Source organism: Sceloporus occidentalis, unplaced genomic scaffold (assembly GCF_023333645.1).
Source record: "Sceloporus occidentalis isolate IW3139 unplaced genomic scaffold, rSceOcc1.0.p SCAF_4, whole genome shotgun sequence".
NCBI lineage: Eukaryota > Metazoa > Chordata > Lepidosauria > Squamata > Phrynosomatidae > Sceloporus > Sceloporus occidentalis.
In genome coordinates, this window is record NW_028316984.1 from 139,190,187 (window position 1) to 139,215,841 (window position 25,655).

The following is a 25,655-nucleotide window of genomic DNA, read 5'->3' on the forward strand; positions in this document are numbered from 1 at the left end:
TAATATAATAGGCAATGCATAATATATTGGTTTTTCAGACTGTAATGAATATGTGTTGATATCACCTTTGTGAGGTAGGGGAAATGTCACTGTCTTCACTTTAAAAATTATTACCATTGTCTAGTGGGAATCACGTACTTCCAAGCTGGTGTGTGAGCGGCAACTGGAACAGTCTAATGTTTCCAGCAAGGTCTAGGCAAAGTCATCAGCATGTGCTTTCTATGGTAATCTATGTATTCACTACCAAATTTATTTTTGGTATTCTGAAAATTAGCATTAAAATTCAGGTACAGGGCATTATATCTAGCTGCATTGTAATAAGGATTCTCTTTCTGACTAAATGAAGAATCTCATAAGTCATGGACTGACACAGGTATCATTTGGCCCTATGCTTATGAGAGAAAAAATTATATGGACCATGTTTAGATCGTCTGAATTTGGGGGTTCTTTGCAGTAGTACAGTGCATCGAGCCTCTGGAGTCCAAGCATCCGGCTTGCTGAGCTTTTTCTGATCTCTACTGGTCCATTTTGTAATTGTGACTTGTATGGACAATATAGCACCTTTGAGACAAACTGAAAGAAAGAAGTTGGCAGCATGAGCTTTCGTAGACTTAAGTATACTTCCTCAGGTGCATTTAGTGAAGTGTAAAGCCAGGGACAGACCTTTTCATTTTGAATATGAATTGACATTCTCACATACCAAGGGAATATATAAGTCTTTCACTGGCTTTCCACTCCACCAAATGCATCTGAAGAAATAGACTTAAGTCTATAAAAGCTCATACTGCCACTTCTTTCTTTCAGTTCATCTCAAAGGTGCTACAAGATCTCTTTACATACTGATTCTACAGACAAAGGGGCAAAGCAGACGGCCGCAGCAACCACATGCACATAGCCCCAATCCAGCCCACCACCACTGTTTCAAACTGGACTCTGGAGAGGAGCAGGTTTTTTCCACTCCTTTACAGGCTGGTTCTTCTTGTTTAGAGTGGTGTTGGGTCGGCTATAGGCTGTGATCAGGGTGTGCATCATCTAAATGCCATGCCCCCAATGCAGCCTTATGGTGTCCCTTTTGGCCTGTCTGTTTCAGACCTAACACAGCTATATCTTTGATTTGTATGAACAATGAATTCCATAGCCTGGTTTCTAGTTCATGGGGTGAGGGAGAACACTTGGCTGCTTTCCTCAAGGGCCTTTCTCCATCTTAAGAATGTAAGAAGTACCCTGCTGGCTCAGCATTATGTTCACACAGAGGATAGCCATTTTCCTATGGAAAGTTCACAAGCAAGGTGCAATAGTAGTGTGTGACCCATGCATATTTTCCAGCAACTAGTATATAATTGGGAGAAAAGGGTTCCACTGTAACTAAAAGAAGCACTTGTTGGGATATTCTTTCAGTGTAATGTGCAAAATTAGGTTAACTACATTTTGCTTCAGGTTCTTTCACCTGCTTACATGTTTCATAAACATAAGGCTGATATAAGTTAAATAGGACAATCCCTTAATTCCTTGTAAGATCAGTATGTAGACTCATAATCAGGTGTAAATTGGGTTTATGTACCCTGTGATGTCAACTCCCTCAACCACAGTTAATTGTTATCCTGACAAATACATTAACCACAGGTCCTTGCCTAGCAAGGATTCTTAAACAAGATCTGAAGCTTGCTATGCAACCCAAAACCAGACTACCACTGGTATTAATGTAAATTTAACAATAGTTAAGAAGTATATATATGGAGCGGACTCTGAGGGTATCTTTGATCTTGTTACTCACTTCTAAAGCCTTAATCATGATAAGATATTGCTCCTATTAAATCTTCTTCAATTTGCAGTAAGTTTCTGCAGACTAATTATTATTTTTCTAAAGCATTCTACATCAAACAAAATGCTGCACAATGTAAATTGTCCCTTCGTTTTTAAGGACACTCTATTTATGTTATGTGTGTGCCTTTTCCTGCCCCCCCCCCTCTTTTTTTGGTAGAACGCCTGTCATAGCAGGAGGCATCTTTGTGATCGATAAGTCTTGGTTTAACCATCTTGGAAAATATGACACACAGATGGATATCTGGGGAGGAGAAAACTTTGGTGAGCTGGTATTTTGATTTCTCCATGTTCTGCCTACTTTCAGTAGTCTTTCACAAGTCAGTCTTGGAATTCATAGCCCCACATTTACACAACATAGCAGTTTATCCTTGTTGAGAATACTGTTGATTGGAACTTTGACTCTCACACGGTATCTACTCTCAAACAGACATTTTTAGGTGGATAGGGATCCAAAAGGAGGAAATATCTTAAAAACTGCCTTTTAGGTTATTTTTTTTTTACACCAGTTGAAAATTTCACATTGAGCACATTACATTTCGGAACATTGCATGTTTGGACCATAACTCCCAGAATCCCATGCAGCCTGGAGGATTCTGGAAATTGTCCCAAAAGTAATACTTCCAATCTCTGGCTTGTAAGTAGGCCTAAAGATGTTGGAGTATGTCTAGACACAAGAAGACAAGGAGCAGAAAAAAGAGAGTGTTGCAAAATTGAGGGTGTTTAGAAGTTTTGGAGCATGCTGGGGAGTAAAGGAGAAAAAATTTAAAATGTTGAGTGCAGATCTGTTTTGTTTCTAGCCAGCTTTTCAACCAGCAGACTCTAAAAGCAGTTTTTATAAATAGTTTAATACAATAAAACCATAATTAACTGTAATATCTTTTAAATGCCACTAAAGTCAACACCGATTGCAGACAAGTATAGATAAATGCTTCCCAGTTAAACTTATCAAATTCAGATTATAGTAACATATTAGCTGAAGAGAAAGTTGCTCACTTCCTTTCTAAAAACTTCTTATAAAGTGGCCAAGAATTTAATCAGGTGGGTGACACTATAGACCTGGGTGTAGTGACCATCAACTGTATTTCTGAAATGAGTTCTAGAAGTAACTAGAGGTTGGGGATGAAGGCCAGGATTGAGGACAGAGAGTGAGAATCTATGGCCATTCACCTCTTAATTACTGTTCAGTCTGGCTCAGGGTGATAGGAGTCTGAATCCAGCAATATCTGGAGGAGTACAGATTCCCTACTCCTGATCTAGGAATTAGAGTATGATGCATTGATTTGTCTGGTCTTCCTGGCCCACTAAATTGCATGTGTCACTAGCCATTGTGTTTTTTTTACTATCTAATATAGTGACTCCCAGAGTGGGTGGTATACCCTTCCTCAGTGTGGTGGAAGGATCCAGGAGGCAGTGAGTGAAAATAGGTTGGCAGGGGGGCAGTGAGGAAAAAAATGGGCAGTGGGGGGAGCGTCAGACAAAGTACTGCCATGTAAGAAAGACAAGTGGAACCATTGGCCTTTAGGATCATAGTGGGATGAGGAGGTAGAGCATGTGGCAGTGTGGCAAAAAGGGGTTTTCACATTCTTAAGCTTTGTGTGCTTTGCTGGAACTTGGCTGGCAGGTTGGAGCTGCACTGCTGTTCTTCCTTTCTTTCATCGAACAGCCTGAGAGGAAAGGTAGCAGAAGAAACAATTTGGTTGGGGGGAATGACTTGAAGCTGTGTGGGGAAGGCATGACTCTGGAAAAGGAGAGGGAGGAATATCTAGGGCCAATTCTTGAAAAGAATCCATTGTCTCTTTCAGTCTGAGAGTACTTCCTTACCAGGGAGAAAAGTGATAAGCTGGCTGCATCTCCCTCCACCCTGGTGAAGGATTAAGAGTGCTTCCTTGCTTGGGAGAAGCTTCTCCTTTTGCACCCGATAACCTTCGGACCAGCAACTGAGCAGCCGAGACACTTCTCACCTGCACTAGCCTTTGGCACAAGGCTAGCATGGGCGAGAGGCTTCTCAGTTGCTGCTCAGCCAGCTCCTTGGTTGTTGCACCCAGAGTGACTGGGTGCAAATGGAGCAGCGACTGAGCAGCTGATCAAGCAGTAGCCAAGATGCCTCTTACCTGCACTAGCCTTTGCCACAAGGCCAGCACAAGCAAGGGGCTTCTCAGTAACTGCTCAGCCAGCTGCTCAGTTGCTGCTCCCAAGGTGACTGGCTACTCTGTTGCTTCTCCCTTTGCACCCGGTCACTAACTGAGCAGCTAGCCAGCTGACCTTCCTTTTGCTGTAAGTTCAGCGTGGGTGAGAGGGAGGAGCAGGCCTGGAATACTGCTACTGCTATATTCACAAATGACAGGCTGAGGTAGTGGTGCTGGGCAAGGCTGAGGTAGACGTTCTTGACTGTTGCAGAAACAGTAGACCTAATTTTAAGAAACAGGCATTGGGCGGCATTAGTGTTAGCACCTAAGAGGTGTTGGTAGAGCAAAAAGTTTGGAGACCACTGATCGAATGCCATGTTCCCCAGCTTTGTGCCTCCCAGCTGTTTTAGGGTAGAACTCCAGTAAGCTCTGCCATTTGGCCTTGCTGATTGGCGGTGATGCAGTCTAAAACATCAGGAAGGCACTGGGTTGGGTAAGTCTGATCTTAAATTAATCTTCAGTGGCCAGAAGAGGAGCACATCATAGACAATTGATAATGCAAAATGTCCATGAAAGCCCATTCTGTCCCCCTCTTCTAATGTTTTCTTTGTGTCTCCAAATAAATATGCAGATGGGGAGCTTGACCAAAGTGACAGATACGAAACACAAGAGGCTAGACCCGTAAGCCTTGGCAAGGTCACCTCTCTTCAGTGATTCAAATGAGCTTTTCAACATCAAAGCTCTAGTGGTCTTCTGATCCTTAAAAAAATTGAATTTCATTCCAGGGCAGCAAAGCCCCTGGAAGCAAAAGGGAGGGAGGCAGAAATGTCTCTGTTTAAATAAACAGGGTCAGACTCTGCTGTAGGAAACCAGATTGCTAAACAGTACAAATCAATAGTTGAGTTTGGGGTTTTGTAGCAAGGTTACACAGAAAGGATAAGCTTCACCAGTATACAATTGATTGAAAACTAAGGGACTTCAAATACTAGGAAAATAAAAGCATTCAGGATTTTTTGGGTTTTTGTTTTTTTAGTGTTCATTCTGCTTTTGATGACCAGAGTTTGCAACACCAACATCCATTCCTATTATATGTTTGGACTGCACAAGCACTGGCAGTATATAATGATATTAAACTGCATGAACAGTGACCATTGCAGGCATCCCCTGAAGCAGTGATTAAAGCAGATTACATGTTTTTTTCCAGAATTCCCATAAATCTTTTGGCAACTCTTTCATCTCTGTTGTGAATGTGGCTGAAATGTTTTATTTTGAACACCACAGTGTTTCCTAATATAGTATATCTGCCTATTATCATCAATGCCCTTAAGATTGTAGGCTTTTCATCCATTTTCTGCCCCTTTCTGCTCTCTCATGCAAATTCTACACACATTATTCTCTAAAAGAGACTAGTTCAGTTTTGATAGACCAGCCCATGAAAAGAAGATTCTTCTATTGTAAAGAGATGAGCACTAAGAACATAGGACAAACAGAATACCTAAAAGAGAATAATGTTATACTTTTGGACAGCTTTTAAGAAGATCCCAGCTGAAAAGGCCAGAAAATTGTAGTGAGGTCTGATAAGAGAAACTAGGGAGGCTAGTGGACCTTGTTTCACTTCATTTTTTTTATTGCCTTGGGTCTTTTCTAGAGCTTTCTTTCCGAGTCTGGATGTGTGGAGGTAGCTTGGAGATCGTTCCCTGCAGCCGAGTGGGCCATGTCTTCCGGAAACGCCACCCATATGACTTCCCAGAGGGCAACGCACTGACCTATATTAAGTAGGAATACCTCACTCTTTGACTGCAATTCAGAAAATGGGAAGATTGTGGTAGGGCTTGGAAATGTTACCTTTTTGGACTGCAACTTCCGGAACCTCTGCTTTTGGGCAGCAACATCCCCCCCCCCCCCGGTGTCACCAGGTGCAGGGGGGATAATGGGGGACAAAAAAAGGATGTTTGCCCTTCTCCTTCGTCGCTTCTGTGGCCTCCTCAGGAGGCAAAGCTGGAAGGGTCACATGCTCTCTCCTTTGCTGCTGCCATGACCTCCTCCTCAAGATGAATGTACCACCATGTCCAAGCCAGGAGGGGCATGCTCACCCGTCTACTTTGTCGCTGCCATGGCTTCCTCTTCAGGAGGAAGCTGCCACAGTGGCGAAGCCAGGAGGGGTGCATTCACCCTTCTCCTTCATGGCCACCATAGCCTCCTCCTCAGGAGGAAACTGCCATCACAGCAAAGCCAGGAGGGACAGGCTCTTCCTTCTCCTTCACCATGGTGGTGTCCTCCTCTTTAGGAGGGAGTAGGGAGCCATCACCATGGCAAAACCAGGAGAGGTACACTTGCCCTTCTCCTTCACTGCTGCAGTGGCCACTGCCACAGCGAAACTGGGAGGGGGCAAGCTCACCCCTTACTAGATGTCACCCATTTTCTGACGTGTCAACCAGTGCAGGGAGTACCCAACTAAGGGCACCACTGCTTTTGGGAAATTCTGGGAGTTGCTGTCCAGAAGGGTAACTTTTCCCAGCTATGGAGGGCAGTATTCATTTAAACCTGGTGGTGCCAGCCTCTTTCGGTTATTTTAGCAATTTATTCCTTAATATGAATTTGCCACTTAATATAAATCTGGAAGAATTGTGAAAGCTAATTGAATATTCCTGGCCAAAATTATCACCTTATTTTCTTGTGTCTCTTAATTCAGATTTGTAGCCCACACTTTTCTGACATTCAGGAAATACTTTTTTAAATTATTATTTGTGTCTCAATTATGTTGATTGGAATTATACTTGAGAACTGGAGTGTTACTTAACCTTTGTGGTACTTTGAAGAAGCACTTTGCTAATCCAGTATTTTGTGTGATAATGCAGTATCTGTTCATAAAAAACTGTAAAGGGTATTTGACAAGAACCACAAATGAGTATAAATAATTTTTAAAACTGAGAGTGAATCTTTATCAGATATAATACTCATGGTCTGTAATAAACTAGTGTTAATATCTGTGTAAGATCCCACAAATTGTAACACTTACAGGAAACAATGTTGCTGTAAGGAAGCAACCAACTCACCTTTTTTTCCTCCATTTTAGCCAGTACCCTCACATAACAGATCAAAGGAAACATCTGTTCCTGACTGCTCAACTGCTGCATAACATAGAACAATATTGTTTTGTTTACAAAATTGAAAGTACACTGAAGAAAGCAATATTGCTTTGTATAGTTAAACCTTCCTATTATTTTGAGCATGCCATGTTTCATATTTCTCATTCATGTTATCTTATAGAAGAGGTGGGGAACCCATAACTTTCCAGCACAAAAAGGCTATCTTCTCAGCTATGCTGCATTCCCTTTTGGTGTTTTGCTGTAGTCGGGCAGCTGGCCACCATCTTTGCAAAAGCTCCAGCTGCTCCAAGTCCCAGCCACTTGGAGTAATGGACAATCACACAAAAAGGGTGATTAGCTAATGAACAATGGTAGTAAGCAGCTATACAGTGCACCCTAGAGAAGGGAAGTGGAGGTACTGGGAGGAAGAGGCACAGAAAAGGGCTAAGGGAAGAAAGGGAGCAGCAAGAACCATCTAATGGTGGAGGCAGAGAGTGGCTTTTGTCCACTGGAGGCCTTGTGTAAGTTCGAAAAAAGCACAGCCACTTGGAACAGGAGCTGCACAAGTGAATGACACAATTGGATCTAGGCCTAGATGCTTTGACCTACAACTCACATCAGCCCTATCTGCATGGCAAATACGAAGGGACTATGGGACTCGTAGTCCAAAACTTCTGGAAGACCAAATATCTCTTGCAGTGGTTTGTGTGAAAGAACACAAAACAATTGGCCATCTTTCTGCGAGTAATTACATAGAGGAAAAGCGGTATAGCACTTTCCTAACCCCATGTGGCAGCCAAGCAAGTTCTCCAGCAGTGAGCCACTTGGTCTCATCTCCTATACTATAGCTCTGTGGGACATATGAACAATCCATATGTCTCAGTTATAGTCTCTCCTTTAATCCTGTTAAATATTTTGCACATTTTATAGCCTCAGGTATGCCAGAGGGTTAGGAATTACAGCTGAGGCATCTGAATCTTCTAGATATGCCATAGAATTATGGCAGCAGTGAAAGCAACTGAGTAGCTGTTATAGGACTTGTTTGAGTGTCATATCAGAGTAGTGAAATGTGATTGTAACGCAGCCAGCCAATTACACAGCAATACAGTGAATCCATATCCATGGATTCTGCATCCACTGATTTCACCATTCACTGCTTGAAATTTTTAAAAAATCCCTAAAGCAAACCTTGACTTTGCCATTTCATACAAGGGACAACATTTTGCCGCACCATTGTACATAATGGGACTTGAGCATCCATGGATTTTGCTATCCAGGAGTGGGGGGTGTCTTGGAACCCAAGCCCAGTGGATACCAAGGGCCCACTGTAATTTGTTTTGTGCTATCCCAAGGGGGATAACTATGCTCTAGGATTCTCTAAGATTGCACAAACTGCCCCCACAAAAACCCCACCCAAATCCAGGGTACTTGGAGGATTGCCTCTCCCCATACAGTCCGCCTCGCACTCTCAGATCAGGTGGGAAACATTTATTAAGAGTTCCTAAAGCAAGATATACTTCATCTCCGAGGGCATTTTCTATCTCAGCCCCACAGCTTTGGAACTCCCTGCCCGACGAGCTCTGCGTTGTCACCTCCCTTGATGTATTCAAGAGGAATTTGAAGACCTTCCTATTCCGCCAGGCTTTCCCCCATGTGCCTTAATGTTATCTTTTGTCTCCCTTTGATGATGAATACTGTTCAATTCAGCTATTTGTTATGGTTTTAATGCTTTGTAATAATTGGTTTTAGATGCTGTATAGTTTCAATTGTTATGGGTGGTTGGTTTGTACACTGTTGGGAATATATGTTGCTTATAATTGTTTTTGTTGCCATTTGTTGTTGGAAACCGCTATGATCTACACAGGAATAGCGGTATATAAATAAAATTATTATTATTATTATTATTATTATTATTATTATTATTATTATTAACAACCCACAGAAGGAACCAGAGAACAATTCTAGTTTTGAAAAATGAGAGTTTGTTTTTGTTATTGTTCATAGTAAAGAAAGAATCTGCGACTTTTCAAAATTGAATGGTCATTTCTGGAGACTTACAACAGTATCAGTTAGCTGCCTTTTTGCCAGAAAAAGGGAGGTTGGGAAAGGTCTCTGGGAGCACAAAAGTATTCTTGGGGTATGTGTATGTGTGTCTGTGTGAATTCCCAGAAATGCACTTCACCCGCCCACCCCATTCTACTTGAAAACCCCATTTTGTTTCTGCTTTTGGTTTGTTGTGGGTGGTGAGTGAGGGTACGGGTAGGCTAATTTGGGAATATCACCTAAAAGGCTATTGGAGTCAGTTAAGAAAAATCATGGAACATGGTATGTCTAAATAAGGAGAACATTTACACTGAGTAACACAGCACTTGTGTTTGTTAATACACCAGTTGGGAGGCAGGCATGAGATGCCTTCTTTCAGTACATCTGATCCTTCCCTACTACATGGTAACTGTGCTTTGTCAATGTACTGCAGATACATGTGGCAAACCCCCTCATCAACTGCTTGCTGCTTTTGAGATATTTCTTTTTGTGCTTCCAAATTTAGTGTTGTTATGCCAGCTAGGGAGGTAGGATGTTTCAGCAAAATAGGGATGAGCAGCATGCAGCCTAGCTGCTGAAGTTCAGTAGGAAATTGTGCTGCTGAATTTTTGCAACAAACTACCAGATGTCTTTAAAGCAAGAAATTGGGGTATTTAAAATGATTTGCTGCCAAAATTCAGTAGCTACAGCCTGCAGCATGTCATAGGAGAGGGGAGTGACATTGGTCTCCAGCTCTGCAGAAGCTGTCTACCATCGCTGTAAAATATATTCTAATTTTGAGTTATGGCAAAGTGTGTGGCAAAGTAATAGTGTCTCAGATTGTTTCTTCTGTACCACCTGCAGAAATACCAAACGTACAGCAGAAGTATGGATGGATGAGTACAAACAGTATTACTATGAGGCCCGCCCCTCTGCCATTGGAAAGTCATTTGGAAGGTAAGCATCCTGAACTAGGAAGAGGGCCTTTCTTGTAAGCCCTCTCTTTTAAATTGCATTGAAGAGAGAAGAGATGCTTAAAAGAATTGCCCTTTTGAATCCAGATATGCACCGATCTATATGCTCCTCCAGAGGGGTCCTCTGGAGGTCCCTGAAGATGATGTCATTCATCTGTGTCCAACTTTAGTAAAAAAGCTGGATACTTGTCTCCTGTTCCCTTTATTTTCTACCCACTGGGAAATAGCTGGGTTTGGGTGGCTGCAGTTTGAGAAAAGGTGGATTTGGGGAAGATTTTGCTGGTCACACAATCAGTAGAGAATTTTGACCTCTATAACAACAACAACAAAAGAATTGTGATGGCTTAGGTCTCTCTTAAGGCACCATAATTCACCAACAGGTTGCCAGCCATGATTCAAAAACCAGATTAACATATCCAGTGTATGGTAGTTTCACCTCAGTCTTATATGCATTTAATATTTCTATAAATGTACATGTGTTCTCCAAATCTCTTTTGTTCATTTTCACAAAAAAGATGGGAACAATTTGCTTTTGCTTTCAGTATTGCAGACCGTGTGGAGCAGCGTAGGAAGCTGAACTGTAAATCCTTCCAGTGGTACTTGGAGAATGTTTACCCTGAACTCAAGTGAGTCATTCTTTGAGTCTGCAGGTTTCTTATAATAATGTTGTGGGTGTAAAGCAGTGTCAGGTATTTCTCCAATAGGGGGAGGTTCTTTTCTGGAACAGATTTCCCTTCCCCAAATGGCCCTGCCTGACCTTTGTCTCCATTTGAACTAAATGCCTCTTCATTTTTGCAGCTTGAACTTTTGATCTTGAACCACAAAACAGAGAGGAAAGGTTATTATAGGGAAAGAAAGATGGTGAAAGGCACAGTGGGTTGTGCTCACATTCTTGCAGAGTGAAGGAACAGAAGCATTAGACCTTCATAAGTAAGATACCTCATCCTTTTGTGAGAAATTTGGGAAGACAAAATTTAGAAATAAATAACCCACTCAAAAAATATAATGGAATAAGGTATTATATCAGTGAGAAAGGTGACAGTTTCTTGAGAAATAGCTCTGGGAATACGTTAAGGAGTTAAACTTCACTGTTATTAGAATTAATTCATTCAATTGTGAAAGCTTTTGCTATGATTTAAAATAGTCAGGTTGGACTTCTGAATTAAATTGGATGTAAAACAGAGTTGTATTGCCGAAATAAATATGGTATATAGCACTTCATTCTGTGAAAACATCAGATCTTTTGTCACTGAATGTGCTAAAGAGCAGGAGTGAGTCCTGAGGGAAACAGAGACATTCTCATATACACTGAAGATGCCAAGGGACTCAAACAACAGTGGCTGTGTTCATGTGTTCCTACAAGCAGTCTGCCAGTGATTTGACATGGTGCTGTCATTGTCAATGGTGTGATTCCAATATTCTGTGAATGACCACATTGGATTGCAATATCTTTTTTCCCTTTGAGTTGAAACAGCTAAATATGCCATGGTCTAAAACCTGTTGTTAGTCTTGATTAGAGTAAACCCATTGAATCAATGAAACTTACCAATGTGTTGATTCACCATTTAATATTTTATTCGATAAGTCTACTCTATTTGGGAGTAACCAGCAGGGTGCCAGCCCATGTGTCTTTCTTGACAGAGGACAATGACTGTCATTTTTTGATGGGCTTAGTCTGATTTGGTTTAAAGATAAAGAACAACAAAATAAAGAAAGCAGGACCTTGAACCTGAGTTACCCACAGGTACTTCATGAGAATGAGCAGACATTATAGGTTAAATGAACCCTTAACCTTTTCAAGAAAGTCCCATGATTTGCCATAATTCACAGGCAACTTGAAGGCACATAACAACAAAACTTTCCTCTTATGGCGAGATATTTTCTATCATAGTATAAAAGATAATTTGAACATATTTTATATATAAACAGTGTTAGGGATGATGGGAGTTGCAGCTCTTCTCCTGGCTTTCACTCTCACCCCCCTGGTCAGCGGAAGAACAACCAGTTTGACCAGTAGCTCTGAGAATTGGCTGAAGATGTCTTCCAATCCCCTCCGAAATAGAATATTGTATGTGAATTATATTGTCATTCCAATCAACTGAGACAATCTCTCGTGTTTTTCAACTGTCAAAGCCTTTGTAAAAATGTCTGCAATGTTGTGTTGTGTCTCTATGTACTTTAACTCTATTTTTCCCTTCTGGACCATTTCTCTTACGTTCTGATATCTTACGCCTACGTACTTGGTTCTGTTTTTCAGACTTTCTGTTTCTGCCATTGCTATACAGGACTGCGAATCTTCATGAATTTCTACAGGAATTTTAAAGCTTTCATTCAAATCAATCTATAACTGTTCAATCCATTGTATCTCATTTGTGAGTTCTTTCAAAGCTGCGAACTCAGCCTCACTAGTGCTCAATGCTACGTTTGTCTGTTTTCTACTTCTCCACACAACGGGACTTTTGCTGTATCTTATAATCATTCCAGTCACTGACTTTTTGTCTCCTGATTCCGAAGCAAAAGAACTATCTACATAACATTCTAAATCAGCATTGCTTTTTCTAATTATCAATCTCTTGTCTATGGTTCCTTTCAGATACCTAACCAAATGTTTCACTGCTGTCCAATCCTCAATTCTCGGGTCGTTCACTCTTCTTGCCAAAACATGCACGGCGTACGAGATGTCTGGTCTGGTATGGCTAGAAATAAACTGTAAAGATCCAACAATACTTCTAAACAATCTTTTATCCTCAAAAGCTCTTGTAACTTCCTCTGACACGAAACTTGTAGTCATCGGAGTTTTCACAACCTTTGCACTCTGTAAACCACATTTCTCAATTAACCTTTGAATTTTCTTGCTTTGACTCAGCAAACAATGCCCTTCTTCAGTCCATTCTACATTTATCCCTAAGTAAGACTTCAACATACCTAAATCTTTCAACACAAATTTCTCTGACAGTTCTTTTTTCACTAACTTAATTTCTTTCTTTGATTTGGCTGCAACGCACAAATCGTCCACATAGATCAACAAAATTACATCTCCTTTCGTGTATACACAAGCATCTGCAACACTTCTCTTGTAGCCTAACTTCTCCAATTCATCGTTGATGCACAAATTCCATGCTCTAGCACTTTGCTTGAGACCGTATAATGCTTTCTTTAACCTGTACACTTTCTGACTACCACTTACTTCAAAACCTTGAGGTTGCTCCATGAAAATTTCTTCTTCTAGATTGGCATTTAGATAAGCCGTTTCAAAATCAAAATGCTTTACTATCAGATCTCTCTTTCCTGCAACTGCTAATATCATTCTTAAACTTTCTGCTTTTGCGGTTGGAGAAAATTTTTTGTCATAATCTTCAAACTGTTCCTGTGAAAAGCCTTTTGCTACCAACCTTGCCTTATATTTCACAATACCATCAGGCATGTCTTTCCTTTTATAAACCCACTTGCAACCAATGACTTGTCTATCCTTGGGTCTTTCCACTATTTCAAAAACATCTTTCTTTTCTAAGCAATCAAATTCACACTCCATTGCTTCACACCATTTCTCCTGTTCCTCTCTAGGAAGTTTTTCTATTTCAGCAAAACTTTCTGGTTCTTCAAAAACCAAACAAGCTTTTGCATTGGTCACCACAAATCTGTCAGGAGATTTTCTAGTTCTTTGACTACGTCTAGGTACTAACTCTGTTGTTCTACCTCTTTCTTCCTCATCTCTGTCTACACTGGAAGTTGTGGCTTTCTTACTGAATCTCTTGTCCTCTGTCATGCGTGTGGTTTTTGGTCTGGACATTTCACTATCTGAGGAGCTATCACTGCTACTTGTGGATGGTTTTTCTTCTGGTTTTACTATAACCCCTCCATTTCCTGGAGATGCTTGGCTTTGGGTCTGTGTCTCTGCCTCACTTGAGTTTCCTAGCTTCACAAACACTTCCTTATTTGCATGGAGTTTTTCCCAACCAGCATATCTTTCAAAATTGGCAGATCTCGAATGTCTCACTTCTTTTCCTCCCAAATAGAATTTGGCGGGGTACAGACCGCCGCTTTGCAGCGGTCTGGCACCGCCGCCAGAAGGTCCGCGGGGGAGCCGGAGCCTTCAAACGGCCCGACTCCCGCGCGGACCGAAAAAAGAAGCTCCAAAACGGAGCTTCTTTTTGCGTCGCGTTTGCGACGTAGCGAGGCGCCAGGGGCGCGCTCGCTACGTCAGCAGCGGCGCGACGCGTCTGGACGCTGTGCGTCCGATGCGTAAAGATGGCGGCGCCCATGTAGAAGGGGCGCCGCCATCTTGTACGGACGGAGTCCGTACTAGGCCATGGGGCGTCTAAAAGAGACGCCCCTTTTTTAAAATGGGACGTCCGGAGGACGTCCCAAATGGCGGTGCGGAAAGCACCTTAGTAACTATTTCCAGAATACCCTAAAAACATCATTCTTCTACTCTTGGGTTCACCTTTGTTTCTAAAGCATGCAGGTGTGTACACATATGCATATTGACCAAAAATTCTTAGATATTTAAAGTTTGGAATTCTACCATATAGAACTCTATAAGGAATGTCATCTATTACTGAATGATAGAGCCTATTGGTAATGTGTACTGCCGTCAAAACAGCTTCACCCCAAAAATTATCACTTACACCCCCGTCAGCCATCATACAAGCAGTTATCTTTTTGATTTCTTGAATCTTTCTCTCTGCAAGCCCATCCTCACTGGGACATGCAGGATTTGTCGTGTGGTGTGTTATGCCAACCTTTTGAAACCAATAAAACAATTCATTAGATAAAAATTCCCCGCCTTTGTCTGTTACAATCGTTAACTTTATCTTGCAAAAATTCTTTTCAAAAATTACAGTGTAGTCCTGGTCTGTTAATCTGCTGACTGATAATAAATTGTTTTCCAACTCTCTTACATGTAGCACATTATTAAACTCTTGTTTTAACCCCGGAATGTAAACAGATCCCATTTCTTTTACTGAACTTACTTCATTGCCATTAGCTAGAACTACTGCATTAACATTGGCAGATTTCCTATTTTCAATTAACTCAATGTCATTACACATATTACTAGTTGCACCAGAATCTATTAACCATTTAGAATCTTTTCTATGTTTCTCTTTTATCATTGTGGCACGCTCCTTCTTGTTGTAACTGCCTCTGAAAAATGTCGGCTTGTTCTGTCTCTGTTGCTGAAAGTTCCGCGTCTGCGGTCTGTTATCTCTTTGTCTGTACTGGTCAGCAGCCAATTGTTGACAATTTCTTTGCAAATGTCCTGCCTTTCCACAGTGGTAACAACGTCGTTTTTCTCTCGTGGGAGCTGCTGCTTGGTGTTCTCTTAACTCAGGAGCTTGGTGCAGTCTTGGTGCTGATTTCTGTGAGTCTTCTTTTTCAGACACTCTTCTCTGATTTTCTTCTAAAATTCTTGCTACTATTAAGTCTCTGCTTAGTTCAGCCTCAGGCAGATTCTGAAGACTGTTAGTAATGGAGTCCCATGAACTGTCTAAAGACTCTAATAGGATGTAACATTGCTGTTCTTTGCTTATTTGGACACCTCTTAATTCTGCCTCCACAAACAGGTTTTGCATTTTCTTTAAATGTTCAATTACACACTGTCCCTTAGTCATCTTTTGTCTATAGATTCTTTTAGACCAAAGCATTTTGGCAAAAGCTGTAGTTGGAGTATGTAGCCTTTCAAGAGTCTCCCAAACTTCTTTTGCGGAGCCCTTATCTCTCACATCGTTTATCATGTCCTCCTCGAGCATCAAATACAAGCATGCTTTTGCCTTGCTATCTCTTTCTTTGGCGGCTGCATTTGCATTGGCTGTTAGCCCCATCTGGACTGTGGCCCATAAACCTTCTTTAATCAGTAGTGACTGTGCATAAACTTTCCAGGTGGAGTAATTGTGGGAGTTCAACTTGCTAAACTTCAACACTTCCATCTTATCTTGTGCAGTGACTCAATTTGGCAAAGTCCTTCCTGAGTTTGCACAGCTGCCTCGTCTCGGGCTTTTCCAAAACACAAAACACTTCACTCACGAGCTTACCAGTGCAGCGTACACAGCTTGCTCTGATCGGTCGTCCACAAAACTTTCTTTCTCTTCCAGGAAAGTTCAGCTTCTGTGGATGCTGGGTGTTCCAGTAACTGGCTCTGGGCCCATAACCCTTGTTAGGGATGATGGGAGTTGCAGCTCTTCTCCTGGCTTTCACTCTCACCCCCCTGGTCAGCGGAAGAACAACCAGTTTGACCAGTAGCTCTGAGAATTGGCTGAAGATGTCTTCCAATCTTCTCTGGAGTCTGCTGGTTCTTGTTCAGCTCTCAAGACACCAGTCAACACAGTAGTCTTCTATAAAAGATCTACTTTTATTCTAATATATACACTATGCACAAAACAATTCTCTACTCACAAAACTCACACTACTATACTCCTCAATACCCACACTACTATACTCCTCAATACCCACAAAAAATATTGCCATACATTATTGCTTATATAGACATTTGTCTCTCTATTCATTATACAGTTGCCACCTCCTGGGCGTGTACATACATTATGATTGACATATCAAACTTGGCTCAATCTTTACCTCACATTGCATCATACATTCTTGTCCACTCAATGACTTTCAGGTGATACCAATTTGCACCTTTTCACTTTGTCCTTGCCACATGTGTCCTTGGCTTTTAGGAACTTCTAATTACATTATATGCAACACCTATGTGCCATTTCAATAGCTTTTGCTGTGTCATGTTACTTTCAAATACATTCATATACATATTATATTTCTTGTGACTATATATCCCATGTTGCTTTTTCCTGACAAACAGCTATTTATGTTTTAGTAATTATTTTAAAATTTGGTTCTGTGGCTGTCAGCATTCAAAGACATAGCTGTGTTAATCTGGGAAATTAGTATGAAAAGGGATCTTGTAATACCTTTGAGACTAACTGAACAAAAAAAGCTGGTAGCATTAGTTTTCATAGACTCAAGCCTACTTCCTCAGATGCATGTTTGGAGTGGAGAGTTAAGCCAGTTATGTATGACAATGTCAACTGAAATTCAAAACCTTGTGGGTATGGAGATAGGATGGCAAGTTCAGTTTTAACAATGGCCATTGGGGACAAAGGCAGGAAAAAAGGAATACCTGGTCAGTCTAAAGAAATTAAGCTCTCCAGGACCAGATGAACTACATCCACGGGTATTAAAACAACTGGCAAATATAATCTTAGAACCGCTGTCAGTAATCTTTGAGAATTCTTGGGGAACAGGAGACTGGAGGAGGGTAAATATTTTCCCAATTTTCAAAAAGTGGGGAAAGGGAGAAAAGGAAGACTTAACAATTACTACTCAGTCAGCCTGATGTCAATACCAGGAAAGATTCTAGAGCAGATCATTAAACAGTCTGTGAACATTTAGAAGGGAATGCCATAATCACAAAAATCAACATGGGTTTCTCAAAAACAAGTCATGCCAGACTAATTTGATCTCTTTTTTTGATAAAATTACCAATTTGGTAGATGAAAAGGATGCTGTGGATCTCTTGATTTCAGTAAGGGCTTCAACAAAATCTCCCATGATATTCTTGCAAACCTGCTATTAAAATGTGGGCTAGACAATGCTATTGGGATGGATTTGTGATAAAGGTCTTTAAACAATGCCCTATGAGGAGAGGCTTAGGAGCTGGGTATGTTATCCTGGAGAAGAAAAACTTTAGAGGTGATATGATAGCTCTGTTTAAATATTTGAAAAGATGTCATACTAAAGATGGAACAAGCTTGTTTTCTGTGGTCCAAAGAATTGGACCTGGAGCAATGGATTCAAACTACAGGAAAAGAGATTCCACCTCAAAATTAGGAAGAACATCCTGACTGTAAGAGCTATTCAACAGTGGAATATGCTGCCTTGGAGTATGATGGTGGAGTTTCTTTCTTTGGAACTTTTTAAACAGAGGATGGATGGCCATTTGTTTCAGATGTTTGGATTGTGTATTCCTGCATGACGGGATTGGACTGAATGGCCCTTGTGATGTCTTCCACCTCTATGATCCTATGATTCCATGAATATGACAAATGCATTTTAACCTCTTCTGAATAAACAACAATAACTGGTATTAAATACAGATTAACTGTTGATAATTTTCCATATTTCTGTTTTTCTTTTGTTGCTCCTCAAGGGTTCCAGAAAAGGAGCTTGTTCCTGGGATAATCAAGCAAGGAGCAAATTGTCTGGAGTCTCAGGGACAGGACACAGCAGGAAATTCTCTAGCAGGGGTTGGACGCTGCAAAGGGACAGCGAATGATCCCGCTGCCACTCAGGTAAGAATACAGTAATCTCAAATTCACATACAAACAACTAGGTTCCCATAGTTTCAAATGTTTCACCAGTTTTTTAAATTGCCCTGTTGCATGTTAAATTGAGGTAGGTGGTCATATTACTTCTCAGGCTGCATCCACACTGCAGAAATAATCCAGGATGACACCACTTTAACTGCCATGGCTTAATGCTTTTTGGAATCATGAGCTTTGTAGTTTGTTGTGGCACCAGAGCTCTCTGACAGAGCAGGCTAAATATATCACAGAACCACAAATCCCAGAATTCCATAGCACTGAGCCATGGCAGTTAATGTGGTGTGTAATTGCATTACTTCTGTAGTGTAGATGCACAAAAGAAAAGTTGTCTTTCCTGGCCTCTAATTTTTAACACACTCTTTCTGTTTGTATCAGTTATGTCAAATTGGGAGTGGTTATGGGAGTGAATAAGTTTGTGTGATAACTAGGTACGGGTATGCCTGTGTGTTCCCCCAAAATCCTGAGGGTGTCCAAATTGGACAATTTCATACTACCTTATAAAAAAAACTTATTTAGGAAACAACAACACTTTCTTTTCTCCATTTGACATTTAAATACCTATTTCTGAATTACTCCTATCATTCTGAACCACCCAAACATGGGTACGTCAAAGTGACACTGTCCTCTTTCCCAGTACATTTTACAAAGCAGAAGAAAAGAAGAGGTATGCTAGAGAATTGGCATAAAATAGTAGCCACTATTTAAAATAAGTTAGTAGTCTGTGAGCTGAGGTTCTTACTTAAAAGCTTTCAACTGAGATGGTGACACAGAGCAAAGAAACAGCCTGAGTAAGCAACAGATCACTAGAGGATACCAGTCATCAGCAAATACTCTCTCACCTCTGTTTACTCTCATGGGTAGCTGGGCTGGCCATACATCAAAGTACAATAACATCGAAAATCCACAAAACAGTGATACCTTTATTTAGCCAACTGAAAATCACAAAATACATAATGCAAGTTTTTGAAGCTCCACTGGCTTCTTCATCAGGCAAAGGCGTTAAGAATCGTACAGCATAAAAAACACAAAATCACAAAGTGGGCTGTGATCTCACAAAGTATAGATCTCAGAAGAAGTACCTCTTTGTATTGCTAATGGAATCCAAATTTTATATCCTGGACTTTGGAGTTGTTTATTCACAGTACCACATGGCCAGAAGGAGGAGGGCCTGCTTGCATATATATCCCTCCACAGAACACAACAGCAACACCTTGAGAAAATGCATGCCTGTGACTAATATCATCATTTTATAATTTTTCCCCCTGTATGATTTTTTAACATCTTTACCTGATGAACAAGCCAGTGGAGCTTTGAAAGCTTGTATCTTTTGTGCATTTTGATTGGCTGAATAAAGGTATTGCTGTTTTGTGGATTTTAAATGTTATTGTACATCTGTTAATGGTTGAGAATGAGTTGCAGACAGCTTCTAACAAGTTCGTTGATTTGACTCACTGTGCTATTGTCATTTTTTTAAATTGCTGAAATTCATTGAACTGTATCTCTGTCTTGGGAATTATCACAGTGAGGAAAGCAAATGTTAATTGTCTGTTGGGAAGAAGGTACTTATTAGGTGGGAGGATAAATCAATGAAGTGGGTTTGCACTCATCTTCTGTTGTTGTAAATGTGGATGTGGATGTTATATCTCTACTGATAAACTGCCTGTTTTGTCACCACAGACAACTGATGGTGACATCTTTTAGAAACTGGTTAAGAAGTCACCCTGTTATGAAATAGACAGAAACTATCAAGGAATTAAGAGACAGAGTTTTGAGACTGTTCTGATGCAGACTTTACTGTCCTCCCCTTGATATGTTAGATTACAATTCTCATGATTCCCAGATAGTATGGCCAATGGAGAAAATTGTGGAAAACTAGGCTGTGCCAACAGTGCAGAATGGTGGGAAATGGTTGAACTTCAACAAGCTAATGTATTGGATCCAACATCTTTTTTGCTGTCAAGAGCATTCTCTTGGGGGGCCATTCAGACTATCTTTTGAATCGAATTGTAACTGGGATTAAAAGTCGGAAGTTCCCATTGGCACCGGTTTAATCACATCAGAATTGGGGGTTTTCACACTCAATCCAAGACAAGTCTCCCTTGGAGCGTTTTTTCCAAAAGTGGATTATTTCCCGTGTTTTTTTAGGAAAACCCGTTTCTTCCCTGATGCCGGCAAATGTGAACTTGGCCCTGGTCATGATCAGGTCAAGTTCAGGGGAGGGATTTAGGACAGAGGGAGGGCAGAGGGTGGAACATGCCTCCCCTCTCGCAGGCAGCTTTTTTTCTCTATCTTTTTTTGTAATTTTATTTTTGACAAAGAAAGAGGATGCAGAGATGGCATTCTGAGGTGAGGTATTATTATTATTATTGTTATTATTATTATTATTATTATGGATTATGCGTATGCTTTGGGCTTGAAGGGAAGGGAAGAGGATGGCATGGTGGGGAGGCAAGGACTTTGGAGGTGGCATTGGGCTTGAAGGGAAGGGTAGGGAAGAGGTTCCAAAAGAGGAGGAAATGCTGGGCTGGAAGCAAAGGGGAAGCTAGAGGCTGGCATTCAGAGGGAAGGCTGTGGAAACCCATGACTTTGGGGGAGTCACACACTCTCAGACTCAGGGGAAAGGCAATGGCAAATCTTCTCAGAACCAATCTTGCCAAGAGAACCCCAGGATGGGGTCATTTTTAGGGTTGCCATAACAATACCATATAAATACAATAAATAACTAAATAAATAACACACACACACACACACACACACACACACACCTGGAGGTTTTTAAATTTGACAAGTTGACTGAATATGCGCACACTGCCGCCAGTTTTTTTTAAAAAGGAGGGGGGAAAGCACCCATTCGGTTGGCCAATGGTTGTAGGATATGTCACCTTTGATGAAAGCAGAAGTGAATTTGATTGACAACAAAGGAGGCTCTATTTTAAAGCGGTACTGCAAATGTGAATTTCAGAAGGGCAAATTGCATCCTTCAAGGTAAAGGGTAGTATGAACTTCTTTCTGAGCAAATTAGGTATGAAGGCAACCGGATCTGTCCAGTTCTATCCAGGGCAAATGAGTAAGTGGGAATGGGGCCTGGGTAGAATTCTACTTCTAATACTGCTGGCAGAGAAAAATATGTTCTTCACCAATTCCTCTTATCTTGGAAGCACAGTTCTACCCCTTTCATTGTTCTACCTCTTTCAGATGATGGTGGGTTCCTGCTGTGCTCAAGAGTAGGGCAGGCATGGGGGACTGCAGGTGGAGGGAAGAACAAAGGAAGGTTGCCACTGCCTATTCTCCACCAGTAGAATTTCTCCACTGGATCAGAAGCCTCCCACAGATAAAAGGGATTCTTCTGACAATAGCAGGCAGATTTTTGATCATCCAATACATTTTTTAGTAAGAGGATGAGTCAACTAGACTGCTTTGAACACCTTGAAAGTTTTGTCTTTGAAGTCTCAGTAATGGGCCACTTTTTTCTTTTTCTTTTTCTTTTGGACAGTCATAGGAATTTCTCTTGGAAATTTGGAAATTTAGATTTCTCTTGTAAATTTGGAATCTCAAACCAGAGTTTCTCAAATTATTTCTGTATCTGTTTCTGTGATGTTCTGTATATATGTCCTATATATACAGGGGTTCTTGCTTTATTCTTCATCTGTTATACCTGTTAAAAAACTTTTCAGCACAATGAACTATAGAATTGCTTATTACAATCAAAGCATTCCCATAAATTACTGCTGAAACTTCAGAAACCTTTGAAAATGTATTATTTTTCTCCTAGCTCATGTGGTGTTTTCTCCATATGATCACAGGCGTATACATGCATAGACAAAGACAGTTGTTGTGGTGAATTATAGATGGCAACAGTGTTTGAGTTAGTCCTTTTAAGAAAAATACCAACGGCATAAATGAAGCTCAAGTGGTTAGAAAAAATGTTTTAACATCGTACTGAACTCTCCTTTTCTTCCCCTTGCACCCAGGAGTGGATATTCAGTGACCCCTTAATCAGGCAGCAGGACAAGTGTCTCTCAATCACCTCCTTCTCCACTGGCTCCCAGATCACAATTGAAGCATGCAATCAGAAAGACGGCAGACAGGTACTCCACTACCTTCATAGGAATTTTATGCCATTGCTGCTGCAATACCATTGTAGTATTCCCTTTGAAAAATGGGTTTGGAAGGGTGGGTCAGTAGCTCTAGAGATGAGGTAAACTCTGTGATGAGCTCAGTGCTTGCTGGGAAATTTTACTAGATGCAGTCCAAAAAAGGTCTACACCATCAGGTATATTGTATGCTGGTGAATGCTGGTACACTGTACAAGCAGTAAATTGAAACATTTTACAAAAGAAACCCACCCAACTTAAGGTTATTCTGCATATGAATATAGACAACTGTCTAACTGGCAAGTGAACAAATATAATCCTAAATAGATGTTGCCACAGGTTTAATGTGTGAAAAAGCTTCTCTCGTATTTTTGTATGGTGGCTTAACAAACACCAGACAGTCTGTCTCAAACTTCTGTGTTTTTTGATTCAGTGATGCTGTAAAAATTCACGTTCAAGTACTTGTAGTGGAGAAAAGAATGAAGGAACACTATTATCAAGACAGCACATTCATTCTAGTGATGTGTAGAGAAAACAAAGTAAATGTGTAATTCAGCATGACAGAAAAAGAGCCATTCCTGTAGTTGCAAGATATTAACCAAATAGCAACCTCTTTATCTTTTGGTTCTTCTGTTCGCTGTTATTCAGCAAAGCTTGGCACATTCCTTTTTTTCAGTAATTAGATACCAATATAGTTCTGAGGGGTTTCAATATTCTTACAATTTAAGAAAAAAAATCAGGAAAGGCTGATATACATGTACTGTATTGTACTATGCATGCAGAGCATAGTACACCAGAGTGCAACAGATGAATTCTCTATTCTGTATTGTGTGTTGTGGTTGCACATTGCACAACTGCATCCAGTTGCTGATATATATTGTGTAATGTGACTAATAATAATAATAATAATAATAATAATTATATTATATTATTATTTATATTGCGCTTAATCACTTGGAATCCAAGCGGATTACAACAATAAAAGAGGATACAGTTAAAATTCTAAAACCCCTATTCCCCCACCCACCCCCCCAGTATAAAAACATAGTAATACTAAAAAGAGATTAAACCAGACAGGTATTAAAACAGTAGTATAAAATCACAGTTAAACTCAATGGAAGCTTTGTAAAAAAGAAATGTATAGTGGGGACCAGATAGGATGGAAAAAGGGATGGAAAAAGGGGGAGAGAAGTGGAGGGGGGGAGGCAGGAAAATAGAGGTGGACCTAGTCTGGAAAGGTCTGCCAGAAGAGGTCCATCTTAATAGCCTTCTTAAAGGTTTCCAAGGTGGTAATCTGACGGATCTCATCCGGCAGGTCGTTCCATCGTCTAGGAGCAACTGCTGAAAAGGAGCGCTGGGTCACTGCCGAAAGTCTAGTTCTCTGACTGAAGCAGATTCTTCCCAGCAGAAGTGCGGGGATTATGATATGGGAGAAGGCGTTCCCGCAAGAAGTCAAGTCCCAAGCCATGTAGGGGTTTAAAGGTTAAAACCAACACTTTGTATCTTGCCCAGAAACTAACAGGCAGCCAGTGAAGGGATTTTAAAACTGATGTAATGTGGGCAAATCTAGATGTGCCAGTAACCAGTCTGCCATATTCTGTATCAGTTGAAGTTTCCAAACTTGAGACAGAGGTAGCCCCATGTAGAGCGCATTACAGAAGTCGAGCCGAGAGGTTACCAGTGCATGTACTACTGTTTCAAGGTCTTCCCACTCCAGGAAGGGGCGCAGTTCGCGTATCAGCCGAAGCTGAAAGCAAGTGCTCCTGACCGTCGCATCCACCTGAGCCGTCAGATGGAGAGACGAGTCTAGGAGCACCCCCAAACTGCGGACAGAGTCCTTCAGGGGAAGTGTGACCCCATCCAGAACTGGCTGACATAACTCGATTCCCGGATTGGGAGTCCCTATTACTAGTACCTCCGTCTTACATAGATTCAACTTGAGTTTGTTTTCCCTCATCCAGTCCATTACCGATTCAAGACAGGCATTCAGAGGAGAGATGCCTTCCTTAGTTACTGCATCAGACTGAGACATAGAGAAATATATTTGGGTGTCATCAGTGTACTGATAACACCCCGCCCTATGTCTCCGGATGATCTCGCCCAGCGGCTTCATGTAAATGTTGAACAGCATTGGGGACAGAATCATGCCTTGAGGAACGCCCGACCTGAGCTCCCTCTTGGCAGAATAACTGTCCCCAAGCAACACCATCTGGAATCTACCCGAGAGGTAGGACTGGAACCACTGCAAAGCAGAGCCTCCAATTCCCAGCTCTCTCAGGCGTTCCAGAAGGATACCATGGTCGATGTTATTGAAGGCCGCTGAGAGGTCCAAGAGTACCAGCAGGGTCACACTTCCTCTGTTGGTGCCCAGACGGAGATCGTCGACTAAGGTGACCAAGGCCGTCTCAACTCCGTAGCCTGCCCTAAAACCGGTTTGAAATGGATCTACATAATCTGTTTCATCCAAGATTGCTTGGAGCAGGGACGTAGCCAAAGGGGGGGTTCTTGGGGTCTGGACCCCCCCCCTTCCATTAGAAAAATGAATGGTGTGTGCTGTGCCGCCGCTGCACTCAAGCCCCATTATAATGGTGGCACTTAGTCTGGACCCCCCCCCCCTTCCTAAAAACCTAGCTACGTCCCTGCTTGGAGTTGAATTATCTTTCCCAAAAATGGTAACAATGAAACAGGCCTATAATTATTTCTGTCCAGGGGGTCAAGGGTAGGCTACTTTAGAAGTGGTTTAACCACTGCCTGCTTAATGCAAGATGGAAGATAGCCTTCCCTAAAGGATGGATTGATTATGTTCTTTAATAGTAACCTAATGGCACCATCCCCCTGGACGGCCAGCCAAGACGGGCAAGGGTTGAGAGAGCAAGTCGTCTTTTTCACACAACCAAGAAGCTTGTCCACATCCTCGGTACTGACAAACTCAAATTGATCCAGAATAACAGTATAGACGGAGACACTGGATACCTCTCCTAACGACTCAGTTTCAAACCCGGCATCCAAGTCGGCTCTTATCTGAGAGATTTTGTCTGCGAAGTGATTATTAAAAGTGTCACAGCAGGCTGTTGTAGATTCTAGCAAAGGATTCGGGGGGGGGGGGTCATTGAGTTATATCCCTAACCACCCTGAATAGCTCTGCCGGACAAGACTTCACAGACGCAATAGATGCAGAATAGAAAGACTT

The 25,655-nt window shown here is 41.3% G+C and overlaps 1 protein-coding gene across 1 annotated transcript in view; it reads left to right on the forward strand.

Moving 5' to 3' along the window:
• GALNT16 (polypeptide N-acetylgalactosaminyltransferase 16) overlaps positions 1-25,655 on the forward strand; it is a 247,414-nt gene that overhangs the window by 200,318 nt on the left and 21,441 nt on the right. The window contains exons 9-14 of the mRNA XM_089521755.1: positions 1,982-2,085; positions 5,599-5,725; positions 9,926-10,018; positions 10,578-10,661; positions 18,197-18,338; positions 22,343-22,459. Of these exons, the coding sequence (XP_089377881.1) occupies positions 1,982-2,085; positions 5,599-5,725; positions 9,926-10,018; positions 10,578-10,661; positions 18,197-18,338; positions 22,343-22,459 (667 nt within the window). The remainder of the gene's footprint in view (positions 1-1,981; positions 2,086-5,598; positions 5,726-9,925; positions 10,019-10,577; positions 10,662-18,196; positions 18,339-22,342; positions 22,460-25,655) is intronic.